We start from the raw sequence: 20,621 nt of genomic DNA, 5'->3' as shown, positions 1-20,621 counted from the left end.
ATGTAGTGTTGTACCTTGTGCATTGTAAGCTGTACATTATGTAATGTAAGTTGGACCTTACAATTGTTGAAATAATATTGGATTTTAAAAAAGTATATTCTATCAAGTTGTCAACTTGCATTAGAGACTTGTACTTTATGCAGTAGATGTTGTCTTGCATTGAATTTATTCAAAACTTCAGTGAACGAAAACATGAATTTTTTGAAGTCTCAAACGGGAAATAGCCTATAAGAACTTGTACATGAAGCAGATTGAGTTGTACTTTGCATTTAGTTCGTTGAAAACAAAAGTATAGTGGCAAAAGTAGAAATAATGAAACTTACTGGGGTTTATTTAAAACCCCTGATCCATATACATGATCTTGATCATCTCCCTCCACTCAAAAGCCTCATCCACATTCTAAAATTCCCACACATACACAATCCACCATACAAGCAAAAGATAAGATTTTTATCAAGAAACAAAAACTCTTTACGCATCCCCAACCTCCATTGTTGAATTCTGGAAGAAAACCCTAATCTGACATTATGTCTTGCTCGAATCTAACAATGTGGGTATCTTCAAAACCCTCATCACTCGATTCATCTGCCCTCTCCTTCAGATCGTTCATCAGCCCAGTTCAAATCCCAAATTCCAATCCATCAATTTCGAATTCCAGACCTTCTTCTTCCTCGATCAATTGCAGTCTGAAGGAGCTTCGTGGTCGTATAGAATCAGTGAAGAACACCCAGAAAATCACTGAAGCAATGAAGCTTGTTGCAGCTGCGAAAGTGAGAAGAGCTCAAGAAGCTGTCGTGAATGCGAGACCATTTTCAGAAACTTTAGTTGAAGTTCTTTACAGCATCAACGAACAGCTCCAAGTAGAAGACGTTGATGTCCCACTTACCAGTGTCCGACCGGTGAAGAAGGTGGCGCTTGTGGTGGTCACCGGAGACCGTGGTCTCTGCGGTGGTTTCAACAACATGATCCTAAAAAAAGCAGAAGCAAGAATTCGTGAACTCAAAACTCTTGGACTTGAATACGTAGTCATCAGTGTTGGCAAAAAAGGTAACTCTTATTTTTCCCGGCGACCATACATTCCGGTGGACAAGTTTCTTGACGGAAGCAACCTCCCCACTGCAAAAGAAGCCCAGGCGATTGCAGATGATGTTTTCTCACTTTTTGTAAGTGAAGAAGTCGATAAAGTCGAACTGTTGTACACAAAATTCGTCTCTTTGGTCAAATCCGACCCGGTGATTCATACATTACTTCCATTATCGCCCAAAGGTGAGATCTGTGACATCAATGGAGTCTGTGTTGACGCAGCTGAAGACGAGTTTTTCCGGTTGACCACAAAAGAAGGAAAGTTGACCGTTGAACGAGACGTCGTGAGGGCTGAAACCATTGATTTCTCACCGATCTTGCAATTCGAACAGGACCCAGTTCAGATTCTTGATGCTTTGCTACCATTGTATCTAAACAGTCAGATCTTGAGGGCTTTACAGGAGTCTTTAGCGAGTGAGCTTGCTGCTAGAATGACTGCTATGGGGAACGCGACTGATAATGCTGTGGAGTTGAAGAAGAACTTGTCGCAGGTTTACAATCGGCGACGTCAGGCCAAGATCACCGGAGAGATTTTGGAGATTGTTGCTGGTGCTGATGCGTTGGTTTGATTGGGTTTTGGAATCGGTATACTTCTTGATCTTATAATGTTTATCTGTTTTTTTCGGAATTAATTGCGATATGTAATCATGATACTCCCACTAAGCAAATGAAATTTGTGTATTTGAATATATATATGTATATGAAGAAGTTTATCATCTCCTGTATCGAGGTTGTGCTTTAATAAGTTTTGCATCTAATAAATTCTTTAGAATATTGATAAAACTTCATCGTTGCCAATAAATAAATGATTTCGGAGCTTTTCAGTGAGATATGATCACAGACTTTATTAAATATTATGCATGTTTAAAGTTTATACTTTATACAATGATATATGTATTTGTTATGCCATCACATTTCAGTGTCTATCTTATATATATCATGTCATTCATAAATATATCATGTCATGCATAACAAAGTGACTAAAGTGTTCATGAAATTCATGATCGTGTTAGTGTCACAAGGTTTCTGCGCATTCGACCATACAAAAACACGATTAGTGTCACATGGTTTCTGTGACCCTTATATATGTTTGTTAATGTTCTCCCAAACTTTGCAATGGCTACACAACATCGAGGATGCCTCTGCACGTGATACATGAACATGGGGGAGGAGTATCAACAATTGCAACCATACACAATATCGTACATGTTTTGTAATCCACATATACACTTAAGGATGGATAACTAGAATGTATGTTTAAACATACCTATTTATACGTTGGTCTATGGCAGTCAATGCCCTCCAAAAGTAATTCCCCACAACCCACAAGCACATCATAACATAAGTAACGACCTCACATCTTTGCTCTCATCAAGTTAACCAATACCATGTACTTATATGGAATGATCAAATATGCATAACTAAAATGACATATAACTAAAATGACATGCATGTGATAATATAAAATTATAAGTTCATCTCCAACCCTACACTAAAAAACTATTTTTACATTATAAATTACATGACTATAATGTTGAAACCCTAGCTATATTATACCTAACACTATATATAGTGTTGGATTTTAGTGTAACACTAAATATAATGTGGTATAAAGAACAATATACTTAAAATATTCTTTTTAGTGTTAAATATAGTGTAATGGGTTGGAAGACTTTAGTGTTTATACTATCTTTTATACTATAATTATAAGTATAGTGTAAAAAATAGTGTTAAAGGTTGGAGATGATCTAAATAACTACACCACATACAACAACATATATAGTATACAAACTAGATAAGACGTCACCTCATGACCCAAGATCGGTTTAGGATAGGATCGATTATAGGAGACTCATTCCCGTATATTACCAAGCTTGGTTCAATGGACCAGATCAAATGACCCGTTGTTGGCATGGTTTAGATAGGGATGTCAACGGGGGCAAACGGGGCGGGGAGTGCATCTCCCGCCCCCGCCCCTGAAATTTTCCCATTCCCCCACCCCCGCCCCGCCCCCGGAATGTTTAGCCTTCCTACCCCCGCCCCCGCCCCCGCCCCCGATTGATTTTGGGCTATTTTTTTTTGGCTAAAAAAAGTTGTTATTTAGGCTAAAAGAAGCTATTTTTTAGATAACAAATAATTATTTATAGCAAAATTTTATATGTTAAAAATAAAAAAAGTTATGGCATTTTAAAAAATTATGCTAACAACTTAAAAACATGTTTTTTGATGAAATTTGGAAGCTCAAAATCATGTTATTGTTTATTATATTTATATAATTAATATATGTAAATATATGTGTAATTTATTAATGGGGTCCCCATGGGGATTTCGGGACGGGATTGTCTACCCCCGCCCCTGCCCCCGAAATAAAAACGGGGGTTAACCTTGCCCCCGCCCCTGTCCCCGCCCCCGATTTTTTTTAAAAAAATCCCCCAAACGGGACGGGGCCCCCATGGGACGGGGTCCCACGGGACTTTTTGACATCCTTAGGTTTAGACCAAATCCAGTGTCAGTAGTAACATTATCAAATATTAGTAAATCGTTCGATGGCAATCAAGCAGCACAACTTTTTAATACACTCACGGACTCACCATAAGAACATCCACAATAGTGAGTTTAATGATAGGGTTTAATGAGGTGACATGTCTAGTTGTCAATCAATTGATGAAACTCTACCATAATGAGATGTCACATTGACATTCAATGAATTTGAAGTTCAATGGTCATTGAACTCTACAATGGGAAAAATAAAACTTTTCTAATCTTAAATATATACTATAAATTAGTTTTTGTAACTTTCTATTGAACTTTGTAGAGTTCAATGCAGTGTAGGAAAAAATGATAGAGTTGTATGGAATGTAAAAAAATGATGTGACAACTCATTGAACTTTATAGAGTTCAATGCATTGTGGATGCCAAGACCCATGGACTAATGTGGCTACGCCATTGGAATTAGAAAAGTGTATGTGCTTAAGTTTTATAAAATTTAGCGAGCATTAAGGAATTTAAAAATCTAAATCCTTATTTTAGTTGCAGGTTTATGGAACCATAATCTCAATTTTAGCGAGCAATATGGAACCATAATCTCAATTTACTAACCCTTCAAACTTACATGATAGCTAATGAATCATTATTTTAGTTGCAGGTTTATGTTGGTGTGGTGAATATGGAACCATACAACACCTCGTAACACTTGATTTGAGACGCATTACCGGTTCAGGTTTTTTTTTTTTTTTTTTTTGGCTCATTCTCAGGATTGCTTTTTCTTGTATTTAATTTTAGGCCTAATACCGGTTCTAAGTTCTAACCCATACAAAGCACAGTTACACAATTCACATTAATAACCTTTTTAAAAAAAGAAAATGACAAAAATAGCCATTTACATTAATTGCATTACAAAAATAACAAAAAAAAATCGAAATTACAAAAATAGTCAACAATTTCGCAGATGAGAAGGTCCTATCTGCGAAATGACCTTCTCATCTGCGAAATGGCTCCCATCTGCGAAATACCCTCGATTTTGAGTATATAAACGTTTTTTTTTCTCCATTTTCACCTTTCTCTACACAAAAACTCTCTCTAACTTTGGGCTTCTCTCGAAATTTTGGCTAGTTTTTGAAGAAAATGGAGGATTATGTCAACAATCCCGCAAATATGGTTAGATTTTAACTCTTTTAATGTTTAAACTTATTTTTTATTTTATCATTTGTTGTATTATTTAAAGGATAATTTTGTTGTGTTTGATAGTCTTAATATTTTTTTAGTATACTTGAAGTTTAAATGCAAGTAGAGACTGCGTAGATAATGTTTACAATTTGTTATTTTTGTTGTTTTTTTAGTTGTTGTATAACCTGAAAACTTGTATATTGTTATCGTATAATTGTTTATATAAAGTGCAAAATAGTCGTTTGTATATATATTTGTCGTATAAGAATAACATTTGTATAAGTTGAAAATTTGTCGTATATATATTGTTAGAAATTGTTTGTGTTTGTCGTGTAAGTTGAAAATTTGTATAAAGTTGTCGTATAACTTGCAAAATTGTTAATTTGGTTGTCGTTTTATTTTTAAATTTTTTTTATATGGTTATAAAATGTTAGTTTTAATTAGAAAGATAAAAATTGTTTATATATTTGTCGTTCAAGTTGAAAATTTGTCGTTGATATATTTGTCGTTTAAGTTGAAAATTTGTTTAATAAAATGTTTATATAATTATGTATGATATTGTTTTCTATCGTAAATATATTTGTTGTATAACTTGAAAATTTGTTTATATATGTGTATGTTATTGTTTTTTATCGGAAATATATATATTAGTAATTAAGAAATTGTATTTGCATTACTAATTTTTTATGTAGTTAGTGCAGTTCGTAATCATATATTTTTAAAAAAATATATTTTTTAGTTATCTAATTTGTTTTTGTGTTTTTTTTGCAGCATGATTTTAGTTTAATGAATACGAAAGCCTTTGCGAACTTAAAAGGCTCTGGCGGTAACATATGGGAAGTATTTGAAGTTTTAGATGATGCCAGACGTGCTATTTTCAGAGATACCGTCTTTGGTTATTTTATTGATGTCCCTCGTTTACAAGGGGACGCATTATTGTTTCATAAAATGTTCCTTCATCAGATCCGGCCGGACCCTGTTTTATCTCCAGATGGAATAAAACGTTTATATTTTCGAGTAGGCAATACGAAAATGGTTTATGGACCGGAAGAGTTTTGTTTGATTACCGGCTTCAATTTTGGGGAGTATCCAAAAAACATTGGGAGAAAAGGGTCGGAAAAATTAATAAGCAGTAAAAAAAGATGTTTATTGCGTGAACGGCTATTTCCGGACCATACTAATAGTTCGGTGAAAATCGGCGACCTGAAACGTTTAATTTTAAATCGAACATTCCTAGCACTTGACGACGTTGATGCAGTTAGAGTATGTTTGATATACATTTTGTGTGAAGGTTTTTTGGGTAAAGAAGTTAACGATCGGGTGCCACAAGATTGGTTTTTTTTTTTGCTGAGAATTTGGATCTCTGGAACAGGTATATTTTGTTTACGTTAAAAGTTCTATTTTATTAAAGTTATAATTTATATAATAACCAATTTTGTTTTTTTTGTTTTGTTAGCTTCGCTTGGGGTAGCTATCTCTGGGATTTTACTTATGTTGACCTTGAGGATACATGAAACAAAATACATAATTATTTATCACTTTCTGAGCGTGGTCAAACTTTAAAGTACTCCGTCTCAGGATTTACGGCTCCAATAAGGGTATAAAAATTTTCTTATATTTAAATTGTTTTATTGTTATGTTTTTTATTTTAATTTTAACTTTTATTACTGTAATTGTAAAAAATTGTAGATATGGATATATGAGATGATTCCGGCTGTTCGTGCATGTGGATTTGCATCGAGAAAAAATAAAGACTTGCCTCGGATGAAACGATGGAGTGGAACAAAAAAATTGAAATGGGTTGACGTGAACAAGATTTGGTCAAAGATGCAGGTTTAAAAATATTTCGTTTATTATTAATAAACTTGATTATTATACTTTTATATGCATTTTTAATATGTTTAATTTTTTAGGAGGGGCTACCACCAAGACAAAACATGTTACCGGGTGATGGTGAGATGACATCTTCTTATTATATGTCATTTCAAGAGTATGTATATGGTGAAGGGAAAGCAGTTCCATCCCCAGTACGGGACCATTTTAGGAGACAAGACGAATCTTCGTCTAGTATGTCGTCCAGTGGTCGCTCTCATGGTAGAGGTTGGGGCAGTGGGAAACACAACCTAGACGAGGTGTTGAAACGGCTACATGCACTGGAGCAGCATGTGTTTATGAACCGACAACCTACAGAGGTTTTTGTTGAAGAAGTGAATAATGAACAATTTTGGAACGACGTTATTTTTGATGATCCGATAGTGTCACAAAGAAATTATGATGAACAGGTTAGTTACACGCTACATTATTTATTAAATTTTATTAACATATATGAATACTTGTGTTCATATTTTATATTTGAAAATATAGGTTGTGTAAGATGAAGTGATGAATAAAAACAATACAACTGAAAATGTTTTTGGTGATATTCAAGACGACAAGGTTGTTATAGATGTTACATTTACGATTTTAATAATTACTTTTTAATAAAGTGTCTTTCGTTATTAAGTAAAAAGTTATATTTTTAATGTAGGTATTGGAGGAGAGGAATGAGTATGCGGGGAACCAGGTACTTCATTCGAAGAACTTGCTGCATTCGACGACATTTCTAATAATGGGAATTCGTTTCGTTTAGGTGATTTGGGTGTTTGGTTTATAGATCTTAAACATCTATTTATATAAATAAATAGACTATGAATTAATACTTTGACTACGAAATGGTTATATTTGGACTACGATTTTCAGCTTTATGCAGTGTTTTGTCATGTCAAACTGTCATTTATCTCTTGTCACTTAAGGGTCCCACTGGGATGTGCAGGTTACTACAGTGACTTGTCATTACTGTCTAGTCATTTCAAAGTTGGACTTCTCATTACTGTCTAGTATGTATAAATACCACTTATTGCTCCAGTTTAATACAATATCGATTTTATTATGAGTTCCTCACACAAATTCGAAATTTGCTCATGCAACGAAGTAGATTGTTACTACTGTGATTCGGTAGACCCTTTTTTTACACCCTCTTCAGCCGGGCCATATATGTCACATGAAAATTTTGAAGAATTAAAGAAGGCTGAAGCACAACAAGAAGAGGACAAAGAGTCATCCCGACTTCTCACTCAACTTGCTAATAATATAGATTCAGAATGCAAACAAGCTCAAGAATGGATTGACCTCAATAAAAACAAAATCAAAGAGCATAAAGATTGGATAAAAAAGAGTAAGAAGGCAATCAAAACGACTGAAAAACGGCTTGCTGAGAAGGATGAGCAGTTGATACACATTATGGTAAAAAAGGATCGTTTCGAAGACAAAATGAGAATTAGGGATGACTATATAACAATGGAGAAAGAGAAGTACCCGTTGCAGTTCCCTGAGTTTAAAAATTAGTTACAAAGTTGTTGTAATATTATCATGAAACAGATTAGGTTGCCAAACGATCGTTTGTTGTTTTTTTTAAATAACATGTTGTAACTGTTAAAATAAATCTGCAAACTATATTTTATAATATAAAGGCTTCATTCATTGTTATAATCAACAAAGTTAACTAAAATACGAAAGCATAGCAATGTCTTGTAAGAGTTAATAAAAATATTACAATACATAATAAGCTAACAACTCGTCATTACTCTTAATTTCAAGGTTGTTTTATATCAAAATCAGCGTTATAGGTTTGTGAGCAACCCACTGAACCACCAATATTATATGCCATTTCTGCAGTAGAAATTATGTGACCTGCTCTGCTACCGGACGCCCTTCCAGTACAATTATTTCTCGTGTGTCGTAGTTGACCACATGTAGAATACTCTTTTATAATTGGACCCTCGCCTTGGGATGGAATGCGGTCTGTGTTTCTTGGCCTGCCTGGCTGACGTTTATCCATTATAGGTGGCTTAACAATCATCAAATCATCGGGGATCTCCCATTCGGATGGCTTCGGCAGAGGGTTTATTGATTCCTCATATGTTTTCCTCAGTGTTTCGGTAAGGTAAGCATTTAATGCAAACCTCGAGCAGTCTTGGTAATTGTTCACTGTTAAACATCTTATGACATGACCACAAGGTATCCCATCAAGTTGCCAATGCCTACATGTACATGTCATATGTTGAAAATCAACAATCACATTTTGTGCCCCCTTTTTGACCTCGCATTTCGTATTTGAGATCATGCGAACATCCCATTTGGTAAAAGTTTTCTTGTTTTCTTTTACAACTTCATCCGCCCAAGGGGTAAGTGTTGTTGTTGCTTCCGCTAAAAAAACAGGCAAAATGAAGAAGTTAAGATCAACAACATCAAAACTAATAAAACATTAATATTACAAATTTACTTAATACCTGCAAAGTTACGTCTTTGAAACCACCATTGTTGCATTGTAGCACGAAAAAAATCGATCAACATAAGTATTGGCACCTTACGTGCGTGTCTAGATAATGCATTTATAGACTCCGCACTGTTGGACGACATAAGATTGTATCGGTTCCCTTTAAAATGTGCCATTGACCAGGTTTCTGGATTTATACTTTTTAAGTACTCCCATACTGGTTCTTTTGTCCTTTTCATAACATCCATGGCAGCATCAAAAGCATTAACTGTGTACGCCCTACACGCCTCCCAAAAAATTCCTTTAACCGTCTTACTCTTGCCGAATCTAGATACTATGTTGAAATACAAATGGACACCACATATTCCATGATGAGCGTGAGGAAAAATGTTGGCAACGGATGTTGCTATAGATGGAGACCTATCAGATATAATTGTAAGCTCCTGCATATTTCCTATGCAATCACGTAGTTTTTGAAAAAACCATGTCCAAGAATCGGTACACTCATTTTTGCATATACCATATGCAACCGGTAATATTTGGTTTTGTCCATCCTTAGTAACTGCAAGTAGCATGGTACCTTTGAACTCGCCCTTTAGGTGAGCTCCATCTACTACTAGGGTCGGCTTACAAAAATTGACAAAAGCTCGTACATACAATACATTGTATATCTATTCAAATACACCAAAATAAATATTAAAAAATTAAATTAGGATATGATAATACTAACCGAGCAACCGAGTGCGACGTACAAAAACTCAAAGCGATCATCAACATCTGTTTTAATATGTGTGACAGTACCCGGGTTATGTTTGGCCAAGTTGTGACAATACGCCGGGAGTTTGGTAAAAGAATCCTCTTTCGTACCCCTTAACGACAACAATGCATATTGCTTCGCACGCCATGCCTGATGGTATGAGATATTGATATTCAATTGAGCATTCATATCATTAACAAATTCTTTTCCCCGATAAACTCTACTATAGTCTTCAGCCAAAACATCAGCAACATATTCACCCAAAACATATTTGTTTGCTTGTCGATGATTAGGTTGCAACAATGTTGAAGAACATGTGTGTACATCAACAAATTTATTCACTTGGAAAAGTCCATCAGAATTTTTAATTGCTTTTGCTCTTAGTAACCAAGAACAATTTTTCGAAACACACACAACTTCATACCTTGATTTGGTGGATCTACTTGTCCTCGTCTGGAAACCTTCTCGAAGACATTTTTTTACCAATACACCGCTTTAAAAGTTCTTTGTTCTTAAATATACTCTCACATTGAATCTTTTGAAGATTCATGTCTACCATCTGTGTTGGGATATCTTCATTAATATCAACTGACCATGCTGGTACAGGGGGCATACCGTGAAAAAGGTTATCGGGAAACTTAGCTTTAACTTCATCACCCAACTCATCTCTATCCGAATTGCTTTGTAGCTCGGTTATATCTAAACATACATCACCAACATCAACATAATGCCCGTAAACATGATTTTTTTCATTTTTTTGACTTGATTTTTTTTTTCTTTTTAGTTTTATCTACCACACGCCTATTCATAAGTTTAACTTCTTGTTCGGCAACATCATCACAACGACCACCCACATGATTAAGATATGTACCAACATCATCATCACCAACAGACTTGTAATTCTCGGGATCCACATAGTGAATAGGTGAATAACTAACATTAACATTTTCAGCAACACTGTGAAACTGAGGTACACTAGGAGTATTGAAAGTACCTATCGGATCGTTGCTCCCTTTATAACTGCATAAATTACCAACAAGCTGGTTTCCAATTTCACCACCCCCATTAACCTCCTCAACTTCATCAACCACCACAAACACTTTCACAGCCCTTCATCCACTACATTTGATTACGTTTATCAACATTCTAACATCCATGTCTTCAACTATAGCTATATAATAATTTAATGCAGGATGGTGGAAACGAAGACTAATTCTATATTTGTCTAACAAACCAATTTTGCTTCTTACCAAAGATACAAAATCACTATAACTAATATACTCAGAAAATATCAAAGCAAGTTCAGAAATACCTCACTGTGGACATATGTATTCCAGATTAGTTCCATTAACTTGCCATCTCCCACCGGTTACAAGACAAACCAAATATTCAATCATTTTTTGAGCAAATTGTAGAGAGAGTTCCTAAACAAATAACAACAAAAATGATATTTTTTCTACAAAAATTTTTATATAGCAACATGATTTCGTAGTCAAACCAATTCATTTCATAGTCAAACTTAAAAAAAATAATAATAATAATACAAAACAAACCACGATTTCGCAGATAGAGTGAGAGTATTTCGCAGATGGACCTATTCCATCTACGAAATTACCCCTATATATACAACAAAAATATTAAAAAAAAAAATTAATTCCACCTGCGAAATTACAAGCACCTAAAGCACAACTGTGCTTTAGGTGCTTGTACTTTCGCAGATGAGAATGTCATTTCGCAGATGGGACATTCTCATCTGCGAAATTGCTGGCTATTTTTGTAATTTCGATTTTTTTTGGCTATTTTTGTAATGCAATTAGTGTAAATGGCTATTTTTGTCATTTTCTCTTTTAAAAATGGGTTTTGTCTTGTATGCTAGCCATGCAACAACGCTCAATAAGTCAATATGACTGTGAAATGGTGCTTAAGCCTTTTTCCTTCGATTATGGCCCAACTCTGTATGTTTTATCTGGGTCTTATTTTGCGCTAGCCCAATGAATGGCAAAGGGATATGATCTATCTATTCCTATTTCCTTTAAAAAAATCATTATTTCACACACACACACATACACATACACACACACACACACACACACATATATATATATATATATATATATATATATATATATATAATAAATGAGACTTTATAAGTACTGCATGAATCATTGACAACCACCATTAACGCATGTTTTACTGGAAACCTAAGAACCACCACCCGTCAACCACCTCTTTGAGTTCGCACCAGGAAGAAAAGAAAAGAATAGAGGTTGCATTTCTTATGTTTTGTGTGTGGATGCAATTGATCAAAGAAAGAAAATAAATAAGGGAGGAGAACTTTATTTGAAATACAAAAAGAACGACAACTATATTTATAAGAGATAGAGTATGTAAAAGGTAATGATTAATGATTTCAAAATTTAAATCCTGATTCGATGATATAAAAATCCCTGAATTCCCCGCTTGCATTCGCTATCCAATTAGAATACAAAGCGTATTGAATTTCTACCTTTTAGTTGTAAATTAAAAAATTTCCGCATTAAATTGGGTACAGTTGGGGCACTAAGAAAATGCTAATTATTTGAAAAATTAATCCAAGTCTCTAAGCATATCATGAAACTAATAAAAAAAACTACTCTAACTTTGACTTTATCAAAATAATAAAATCTAAATATTAATTTTAATATTTAAAATTTTATATTTTAAGTTTTCAATCATTTTTTTAAATAAGCTCATTAATCATTTTATAGTTAACATTTTTTAATGAAATTTCAATTTTTTTTATTAGTCATTAAGATTTTGAATTATAAATATTATTTTTCTTTCTTAACCGTGGTTTTCACGGACTTAAACACATTAATAATACTGTAAGTAACGTAAATATAATAAATCAAGTGCAAATTTGGAAAGTTGAAGGGATTAATTGATGATTTTTAAAGTAACAAAAATTAATAGAAATTATGAGGTGGGTAGATTGTGGAAGATGGACGAATAACCAGGAACCAAAGATTTAGCTGGATTTGAATTGTGATCATGCATATCATCTATTGAAGTTTTTTCTCAATCCATGTCTTCGCCAAGTCTACATCTATGTCCACAAGCTACATATTTTTATAATAAAACTTAAATTAGATATTATATTAATTTGATTGGCTTGCATAATGTAACATACATGTTTTGAAATCGTGTTTTGTAATGAATAAAATTGTGAAATATTATGTGAAATTGTGTGTTGAGTTCTAACAAATAGTTTTTACTATAAATGAAGTAAAACTATGTTTAGAATCACTCAGAAAATGTTGGAAGTCTTATGAGATTCCAATTAAAAGTCAAATGGTGAAATTTAGCGAAAATATAAAATTTGAAATAATTAAAATTTTATTATTGAAAGTTGTAGATAATCTTGTTAGAAACATTTAGGCGAAAACCTCGTCGAAATCCGAGTTATAACGAAGAAGTTATGACCAATCGAAGATTCGCGACAAAACCGACACGGCGCCGAATGACATAAAAAGTGAGTTTTTGATAAACTGCTTTTTAGCCTTAGTGATCTAAATGAAAATCGTAGTATTCATTAAACCGAGAAGTTCGATAAAAAGAACGCCAAAATCCGACTTCGTATGAGGAAGTTATGATTGTTACAAATTTCAGCTTAGCAGTAGACAACTAAAAACTCGAATTTTAGATCGAGTGATTTTTTGCCGACACAACCTAAACAAGAATTGAAGGTCTCGTCATTTGTAGTACAACGGTAAAAAATCTGACGAAAACGAACGTCGGATGAAGAAGTTATGAATTTTTAACGAATTTTCCTATCCCGGTCTGTTAAAAATAATAATATAAAAATTAAAGTCAAAATTAGCCGACGAAGTCTAACCGAAAGTTGTAGATAATAATTTTAGCTACGCGTGCATATAAATAACATCAAAAACGAAGCCCATATGCGAAAGTTATGGATTTTAGAAGATTTTGGCTCATTTTCCGAGGAATCTCGCAAGGATAAGGCTGATTTCGGTGAGTCAGCAGCCATGTGTTGCGTTCTTCCCGGGTTCGAGCTCGGTCCAGTAGGCGTCCGACGCGTGTCGCGGTGACTCCTCGCTTCCGAAGCCGTGGCGCGTCCGAGGAGCGACGCGTGTGCAACCTCGTCCGAGCCTCGCTCTCCCTGTCGCGTGTCCGACCTTCGCACCATCTGTCCTCCTTACCTCTCGCTTTGGATCCGAGGCTCGTTGCTATATAAGGCTGCGAGACCTCCCGGGTATTTTGAGAATCTTATCAGTTTGTCACCCTTAATCAATATTTTTAGTATTTCCAGTTTCCCTGAAGCCCCGGTATCAAATTTAGCACCCGAAACACGTCCCGAAGCTCCCGAGAAGCCCGGAAAATTTATCTTTTCGGTTTTGAAGCCCTACCTTCGCAGAGCTCGGTTTTCAATTAAGCTCCCGGTTTTCAACATAGAAAGTCCTATTTAAAGCCGAAGCACTGTCCAAATTACTATTTTGACCCCCGATTAATTTAAGGTGAGTTCAATATATAGGAACAATTGTATGTTATGTGCTATATGTGCTATGTGCTTTTCAGTGTTATTATTCCGAGTTATTTTCCCGTGTTATTTTATTCGCTATTTTTATAGCAAAAGTAATACCTTTGACCATGTGATCAGTGAAAGGACTTAGATTAACATTGGTACTGGTACGTAGCCTCTGGCCATGTAGAGCATGTCTCCGTAAGAGAATGACTTCTATTCTATGGCATTGGCAAATGGTTAGACAGGGCTATAAGCCTGAAATCTACCAAGATGTTAATTAGAAATCTTATGTCTTCTGTGCCATGTGGGCCGAAGCTTTATTGATGTATATCAAGTATGGAAATTGTTATGTCTCATTGATTGTATACCTTTGAATCAAGTCATTGATTGATATGGAAAGGTTAACACATGATTCACATATGTCTTTGTTGCTCCTTGATTCTCTTTGCTTCTGCCATATTGAAGTATATATATATATATATATATATATATATATATATATATATATATATATGACATAACATTATATTGTATCTATTATTAAACTCACTAAGCATCACTGCTTACCGTATCAATGTTTAACAGTTGCAGGTGATAAGTAACCAGTATAATCATATATTGTTGAAAGAAGTAGAATAGTTTGTAATAATACTTTTGTACTTCAGTTTATGTTTGTATAAATTACAATATCCTGGGTAGTTATGTAATATATAATACTTTGTAATAATTGGTTTGAATCCAGTAGTTTGTAACCTCTTTATCAATGTAAAATATTGCTTTTATGAATATGCAAGTAGCATGTTTTGGAGTAATAGTATTGTGAAGTATGAAAGTTTGGATCTTTCATAAATACGAAAGTTGGGGTCTTTCACATAATATTTCTTTAAAGTTTTAAAAAATGATTAACAGAGTTATATAAAAAATGAATAATCAAAAGAAAATATGTTAGTATGTCATGTGTCACCTTATAAATAAACCTGTAAATTAAACATAATTTCTAGAAAAATGACATGTGGCACGTAGACATTTTTTTATTGGGTAGTATATATATATATATATATATATATATATATATATATATATAAGGAAAAGAGAATATACATTACAACCCCACCTAAACTTAGGTACTAAACCTCTTGAAAATACATTGTTTTACTATATAAAGATTATGGTTAATGGATTCACGGTTAATACTTCAAGATGTAAATTCAAGATCGACACAATAGGGTTTAGGGGTTAGGGTTTAGGGTTTAGTAATGTTCACTTGGGTGGAGTAATAAACGATAATGGAGGAAAGAAAATAGAGATGGTAAAACGATAATGAAAGAAAGAAATGTTATGGAGGATGTTATATTTATCAAGTGAAACTAAACCGGGTATATTTAGCAAGTTAAAACGACATATTTTAGAGGTTTAGTATCTAAGCTTAGGTGGGGCTGTAATGTATATTCCCTATATATATATATATATATATATGAGACGGTTAACTTGCGATTCCAAAAAAAAAAGATAGAGATCTTGAGATTCAACCTCAGCCACATATTTCTCATTTGTCTCTCTAACCCTCCAGCGTATCGGCAACAATGGAGTACGCCTAATCATAAATGATTATATGACAGAGAGGTATAATCATATATGAGTATATATGTTTATACGTATATGCATAATCATAAATGATTATACATATATGTCTGATCAAAGATTGAGTAATCATATATGATTATAACGGTTGTTGGCAGAAGAGGTGGTGATGACAGAGATAACGTTGGTATAAGTGACGGGGTTGGCAGTGGTGCGGTTGGCTGGTGGTGGCGGTGGTGGTTGTGGGGAAGGTAGCGGATGTGAAAGGAACGAGCGACGCTACATAATCATTTATGATTTTAATTGACTGTACCAGTATGTCCGATGGTTAGAGCAGCAGATGTAAATTATGTGGTTGAGGTTGAATCTAAAATTTTTTATTTTATTTTGAATCTCAACATATATATATATATATATATATATATATATATATATATATATATATATATATACAAAGAGAGAGAGAGAGAGAGAATGGATAAAAATAGATCTCCAATTATACTTTACTATATATTAAAACAAAAGTTTTTAGGAATAATATACTTTATGTGTTTTACATATTTGCCATAAAAGTTTTTCAGTTTGAGATTTTAGCCACAATAAACTTGGAATAGTATAGTTTTTTGTTTCACACTTTTGCCACAAGAATTTATTATTTCAAAATTTAGCCACATGACTTTTCTATCTCATATGTTTGTTCCAACTGTTTCCTATGTTGGCATTTTCCATCTTCTAATTTGTACAACGATACTTTCCACCCCTTTACTTTTTAAAATATCACTTTCACCCCCATTAAATTTGGACAACAACATTTTCCACCCTTTTACCTTCCGTATTGTCCCCATAATTTACAGATGAGGCCCTTGTGCATTATTTTATATAGAAATGGCCAATGTGTTTTAAAAATTTACAAAAATGGGCATGTTTTGTCTCTAAACTTTTTTGTGTTCATACTTTTGCCACATGAATTTTGTATATTTTCAGGTTTACTTCCTCCACTTTTGTAATTACGCAGTTTCAACCCGCTTGCGTCCCCCACGAAGTAGGGATTATACAGTTTCTAGTTATTTTAAGAAAACGTGAGTTGATGTATTGATGTTTTCTTTCTTAACCAAGTTTTGTTTTCTTTTACGTGTTATGAAATAAATTTAGGTTTAATAAGCATGCATATAGTACATGATCGGTCTTCCAAGCACCCTAATTTGAAATTCATCCAAACTAGAAACGAAAACTGATTACTAAAATCAATAGTATTTTCACCATGATAGAATTTTGAGAGCGGAAACAAAAAGAAATTTTTTAATTAATCTTTACTTTGATTTATTGGAGATACTAAAATTAATTAAGGATGGGTGATAAAAGGATTAATAAACTGAAGTCTTTTTTTACTCCATCCTATGGGTAATTTAGAAAGCCCAAAATGTGATTGTCTACATAAACTGATGTATTTGATGTATGTCTCACATTTCAATATTTCTCTTGTAACTGGATTTGAGCTCCTTGTGTAGCACTCTAAAAATTCAAGCCAATTTAAACTTTTCAAAAACAACCCAATTTCATTAAGTTATTACAAAAAGGTTTTTCAATACATTTATTATCAGAGTATTTCCCAGAAACCACATCGTAAAAGCATAAAAACTCGAGGAACGGTACGATCATGCCTTCGCCTTGCCATGGTCTCCTGAAGTACCTGAAACATTTAAACCACAACTGTAAGCCCGAAAGGTTAGTGAGATACCCCCAAAATACCAACCACATATACCATACGCATAACATATCATAACAGAACAGAACAGCCATGCACTTCGGGTCTACTGTGTGACTGGTCCGCCGTACCGGGCCTTCAGTCCACTTGGTCCACCCTCCGAGTCTAGCCATATACATCGAGTCTATAGTGTGATTGGTCTGCCCGCACCGGGCCTTCAATCCACCTGGTCCACTCTCTGAGTCTTCAGTATGACTGGTCCGCCTACACCGGGCCTTCAGTCGGCCTGGTCCACTCTCCGAGCCTCGGCATGTCTGGTCCGCCCTCGTGGGGCCTTCAGCCTATCCGGAGCGCTCGCTAGGCCTTCGGGATAATCAGTCCACCCTGGGTATGTTGGCCTACAACACAAAGCAGGACCCGCATCAACCCATCCCCAGTCCAACAACCATGTGCACATAAACATACAATCATATAACAATTCGCATCCAATAAAACCGATCTAGCACTGTTGGATAAGGTGTCTAAGTCCATAACTTATTTGGTATATACTTGACCCGACCCGCCATGGTTCATTTGGGTTGCATCTCATCCAAACTATTTATGGATAATTTTATGAGAGTTATACACATATGTTTATTAATATATTATAAGTTATAATATATTTATATGAAGTTATGTTATTTAATTAGTCTTAGTCTTAAATTAATTATGAATTAATTTAGAGATTAAAAGGAAGACTAATTAGATTATGGGCTATTGGTTTTATATGGTGTGAGCTAACACTCATTTGTTAATGGGCTAGGCTTGGATGGAAGTCCATGGATGATCCATGGAGCTTTTAACCCATGGATCCTTGGAAAGGAAAGGTCATGGGTTATTAGGGTTTCACCCTAACCATGCACACTATATAAGCATGCTTATGGAGCATGAAATGGCAACTAGTGAACTAGTGTATGTATGCTTGTGTGTGGCCGAAAATAAGAAAGTGTGTGTACTCTCTCAAAGTTTTCCAAGAGTTTGTGGTGTTTTGTGATTCCATTTGAGGCATTCACACTATTGGTGCTTGACCCTCAAACTCCTCAAGAACCAAACTCATCAAAAAGGTATGTAATCTCTTCTAACTCTTTTATGTTGAAATGTTCCCCATGCCATGTTAGATAGGTTATAAACCTTGGAAAATTATTATTTTGCTTGTATTTAGACAAACATAGATCCAAGGTTTATTAGGGTTGCATGCACACTTAGGAAGTGTTAGATTGCTCAAAACCCAACAGTGGTATCAGAGCCTAGACTTGCTTGTTTGATACTTGATGCAAAATAGTTGAAAAAGTCGAAAAACTTGTTGTCTGACTGATGAACTCGCCGAGTCCATGGGGGGACTCGCCGAGTCCATGTGTATCTTCAACCTACTCGCCGAGTAGGTTCATGCACTCGACGAGTAGGAGCGACAGAGTGCAGATTTTCGACTTTGGCTGCTGGAAATGGACTAGAAACATTACCCTAAACTGTTTTGGTGTTTTAAAACTTGTTTTAGTTGGTGTAATGGTTGTTCTAATCCATTTACAATAGCATATATCAAAATTCCATGATTTTTATGTGTTCATATAATTCTTGAAATTTTGATGATCATGTTCATGTTCTTATGAATTTAGAAGATGATAGGAATTATTTGCTGAATTGTTTAGAATTAATTCTTGATCATTTATGTGTTTTAATGGAGTCCATAATTTGTCCTCAAGTTATGGATATCCAAAGGTCACTTTCTTTAACACACACATTTAAACACATAAGTTACATGAAAATGAAGAGTCTTCATTTTTATGAACCTTTAATTCCTAAGTTATGAAATGAAAAGTTTTGGATAGTTACAAAACTTGCCCTCAAGTTTTGGAATTTGTAAAGTTTCACACACTTTAATAAACTTTAATTCCAACCCTTAGAGTTTTAATAGTTAAATTTCAACCCTTATACTATTTATAACATTAATGGTTAATTGTTATATATATGTATAAGAATAAGTCGTTCTACCGTTAGTAGGCCTCATTCACGAAGCCGGTCTATAAGGTGGGTATAAGGTTGTTGCCTATAAAATGGCGACTTAATGGGTGTCCACTCTCACCCACCACTTGCTTGACTGGTGGAGGGTCGTTAGCCGAACGGGTAGGACAATGACTTTAAATCTTCATTAAAAGTATAATGATTATTGTAAAGTAACTAAACCTTTTAATTCCCAATCTTAGTTATTTTAGGAAAAATGTGAACATGGTGCTAGTCCATGGAATTCACACTTTGTACCTTACCAAGTCGTTGGTGGAGCGTGTGTGGTTAACCGACACACTAACTTGGACTAGTAAGGATCACGAAGGGTGACTTAATGTTTGTCATAGATCAATGGAGCGTGTATGGTTAACCGGCACGTTGATTAGGTGATAATATTAAGGGTACCAAGTGAATTAGCATGGTTATTCACACCTTGTTTTGTGATCCTCGGCATCCCAGTCACAAAACTTGAAGGGCACAATCGAGATTGAAACATGCCATTGAAAAGTTCAATGAATCTCAAAAGAATCTAGGAATTTCAAATCCAATTAAAACCTAATAATACATTTTGTTTTTCATGGTGGAAATTGGTGAATCGTCATTCACCTACCTTTCAAATATATTATTACTTAGATTACGACATCCCTCTTCTAAGTATAATATATTGTGATTGGGTCCTAACCTTAATATTACATTTGGGTGTCTTATTAAGGATTCTATATATCTAATCTAAACTTGCTTTCTTCTTTCAGATGTCTTCCAACACTAATGCTTCAGGCTCTAACCCAACTGGTTCTTTCTCTCTCATGAATCTTTATGGGAGGGTCATCTTTGATGGTTCCAACTTCATGGATTGGATTAGGAACATCAGGATGGTTACTCGTTATGAGGAAAGGAATATGTCCTCGATAAGGAGTTAAAAGAACTTGATGAGTCTACTGCTACTCCTAAG

At 34.5% G+C, this 20,621-nt stretch overlaps 1 protein-coding gene and 1 long non-coding RNA gene across 2 annotated transcripts; both read left to right on the top strand.

Annotated features, from left to right (window-relative positions):
• Positions 1–381: 381 nt before the first annotated feature.
• Positions 382–1,799, top strand: ATPC1 (ATPase, F1 complex, gamma subunit protein). Its single transcript, XM_079008521.1, has one exon. The coding sequence runs from the start codon at positions 528–530 to the stop codon at positions 1,650–1,652; it is 1,125 nt and encodes a 374-aa protein (XP_078864647.1). The 5' UTR covers positions 382–527; the 3' UTR covers positions 1,653–1,799.
• A 4,422-nt stretch (positions 1,800–6,221) lies between these two features.
• On the top strand, positions 6,222–6,993 carry LOC145063095 (uncharacterized). Its single transcript, XR_013687841.1, has 3 exons — positions 6,222–6,347; positions 6,439–6,582; positions 6,663–6,993. It is a non-coding gene; the product is annotated as an uncharacterized LOC145063095 (long non-coding RNA).
• The last annotated feature ends 13,628 nt before the right edge of the window (positions 6,994–20,621 follow it).

Source organism: Lactuca serriola, chromosome 7, assembly GCF_051521515.1.
Source record: "Lactuca serriola cultivar US96UC23 chromosome 7, Lser_US96UC23_V15, whole genome shotgun sequence".
NCBI lineage: Eukaryota > Viridiplantae > Streptophyta > Magnoliopsida > Asterales > Asteraceae > Lactuca > Lactuca serriola.
Note: the sequence above shows the minus strand (reverse complement) of the source record. Positions and strands in the feature narration are given on the sequence as shown.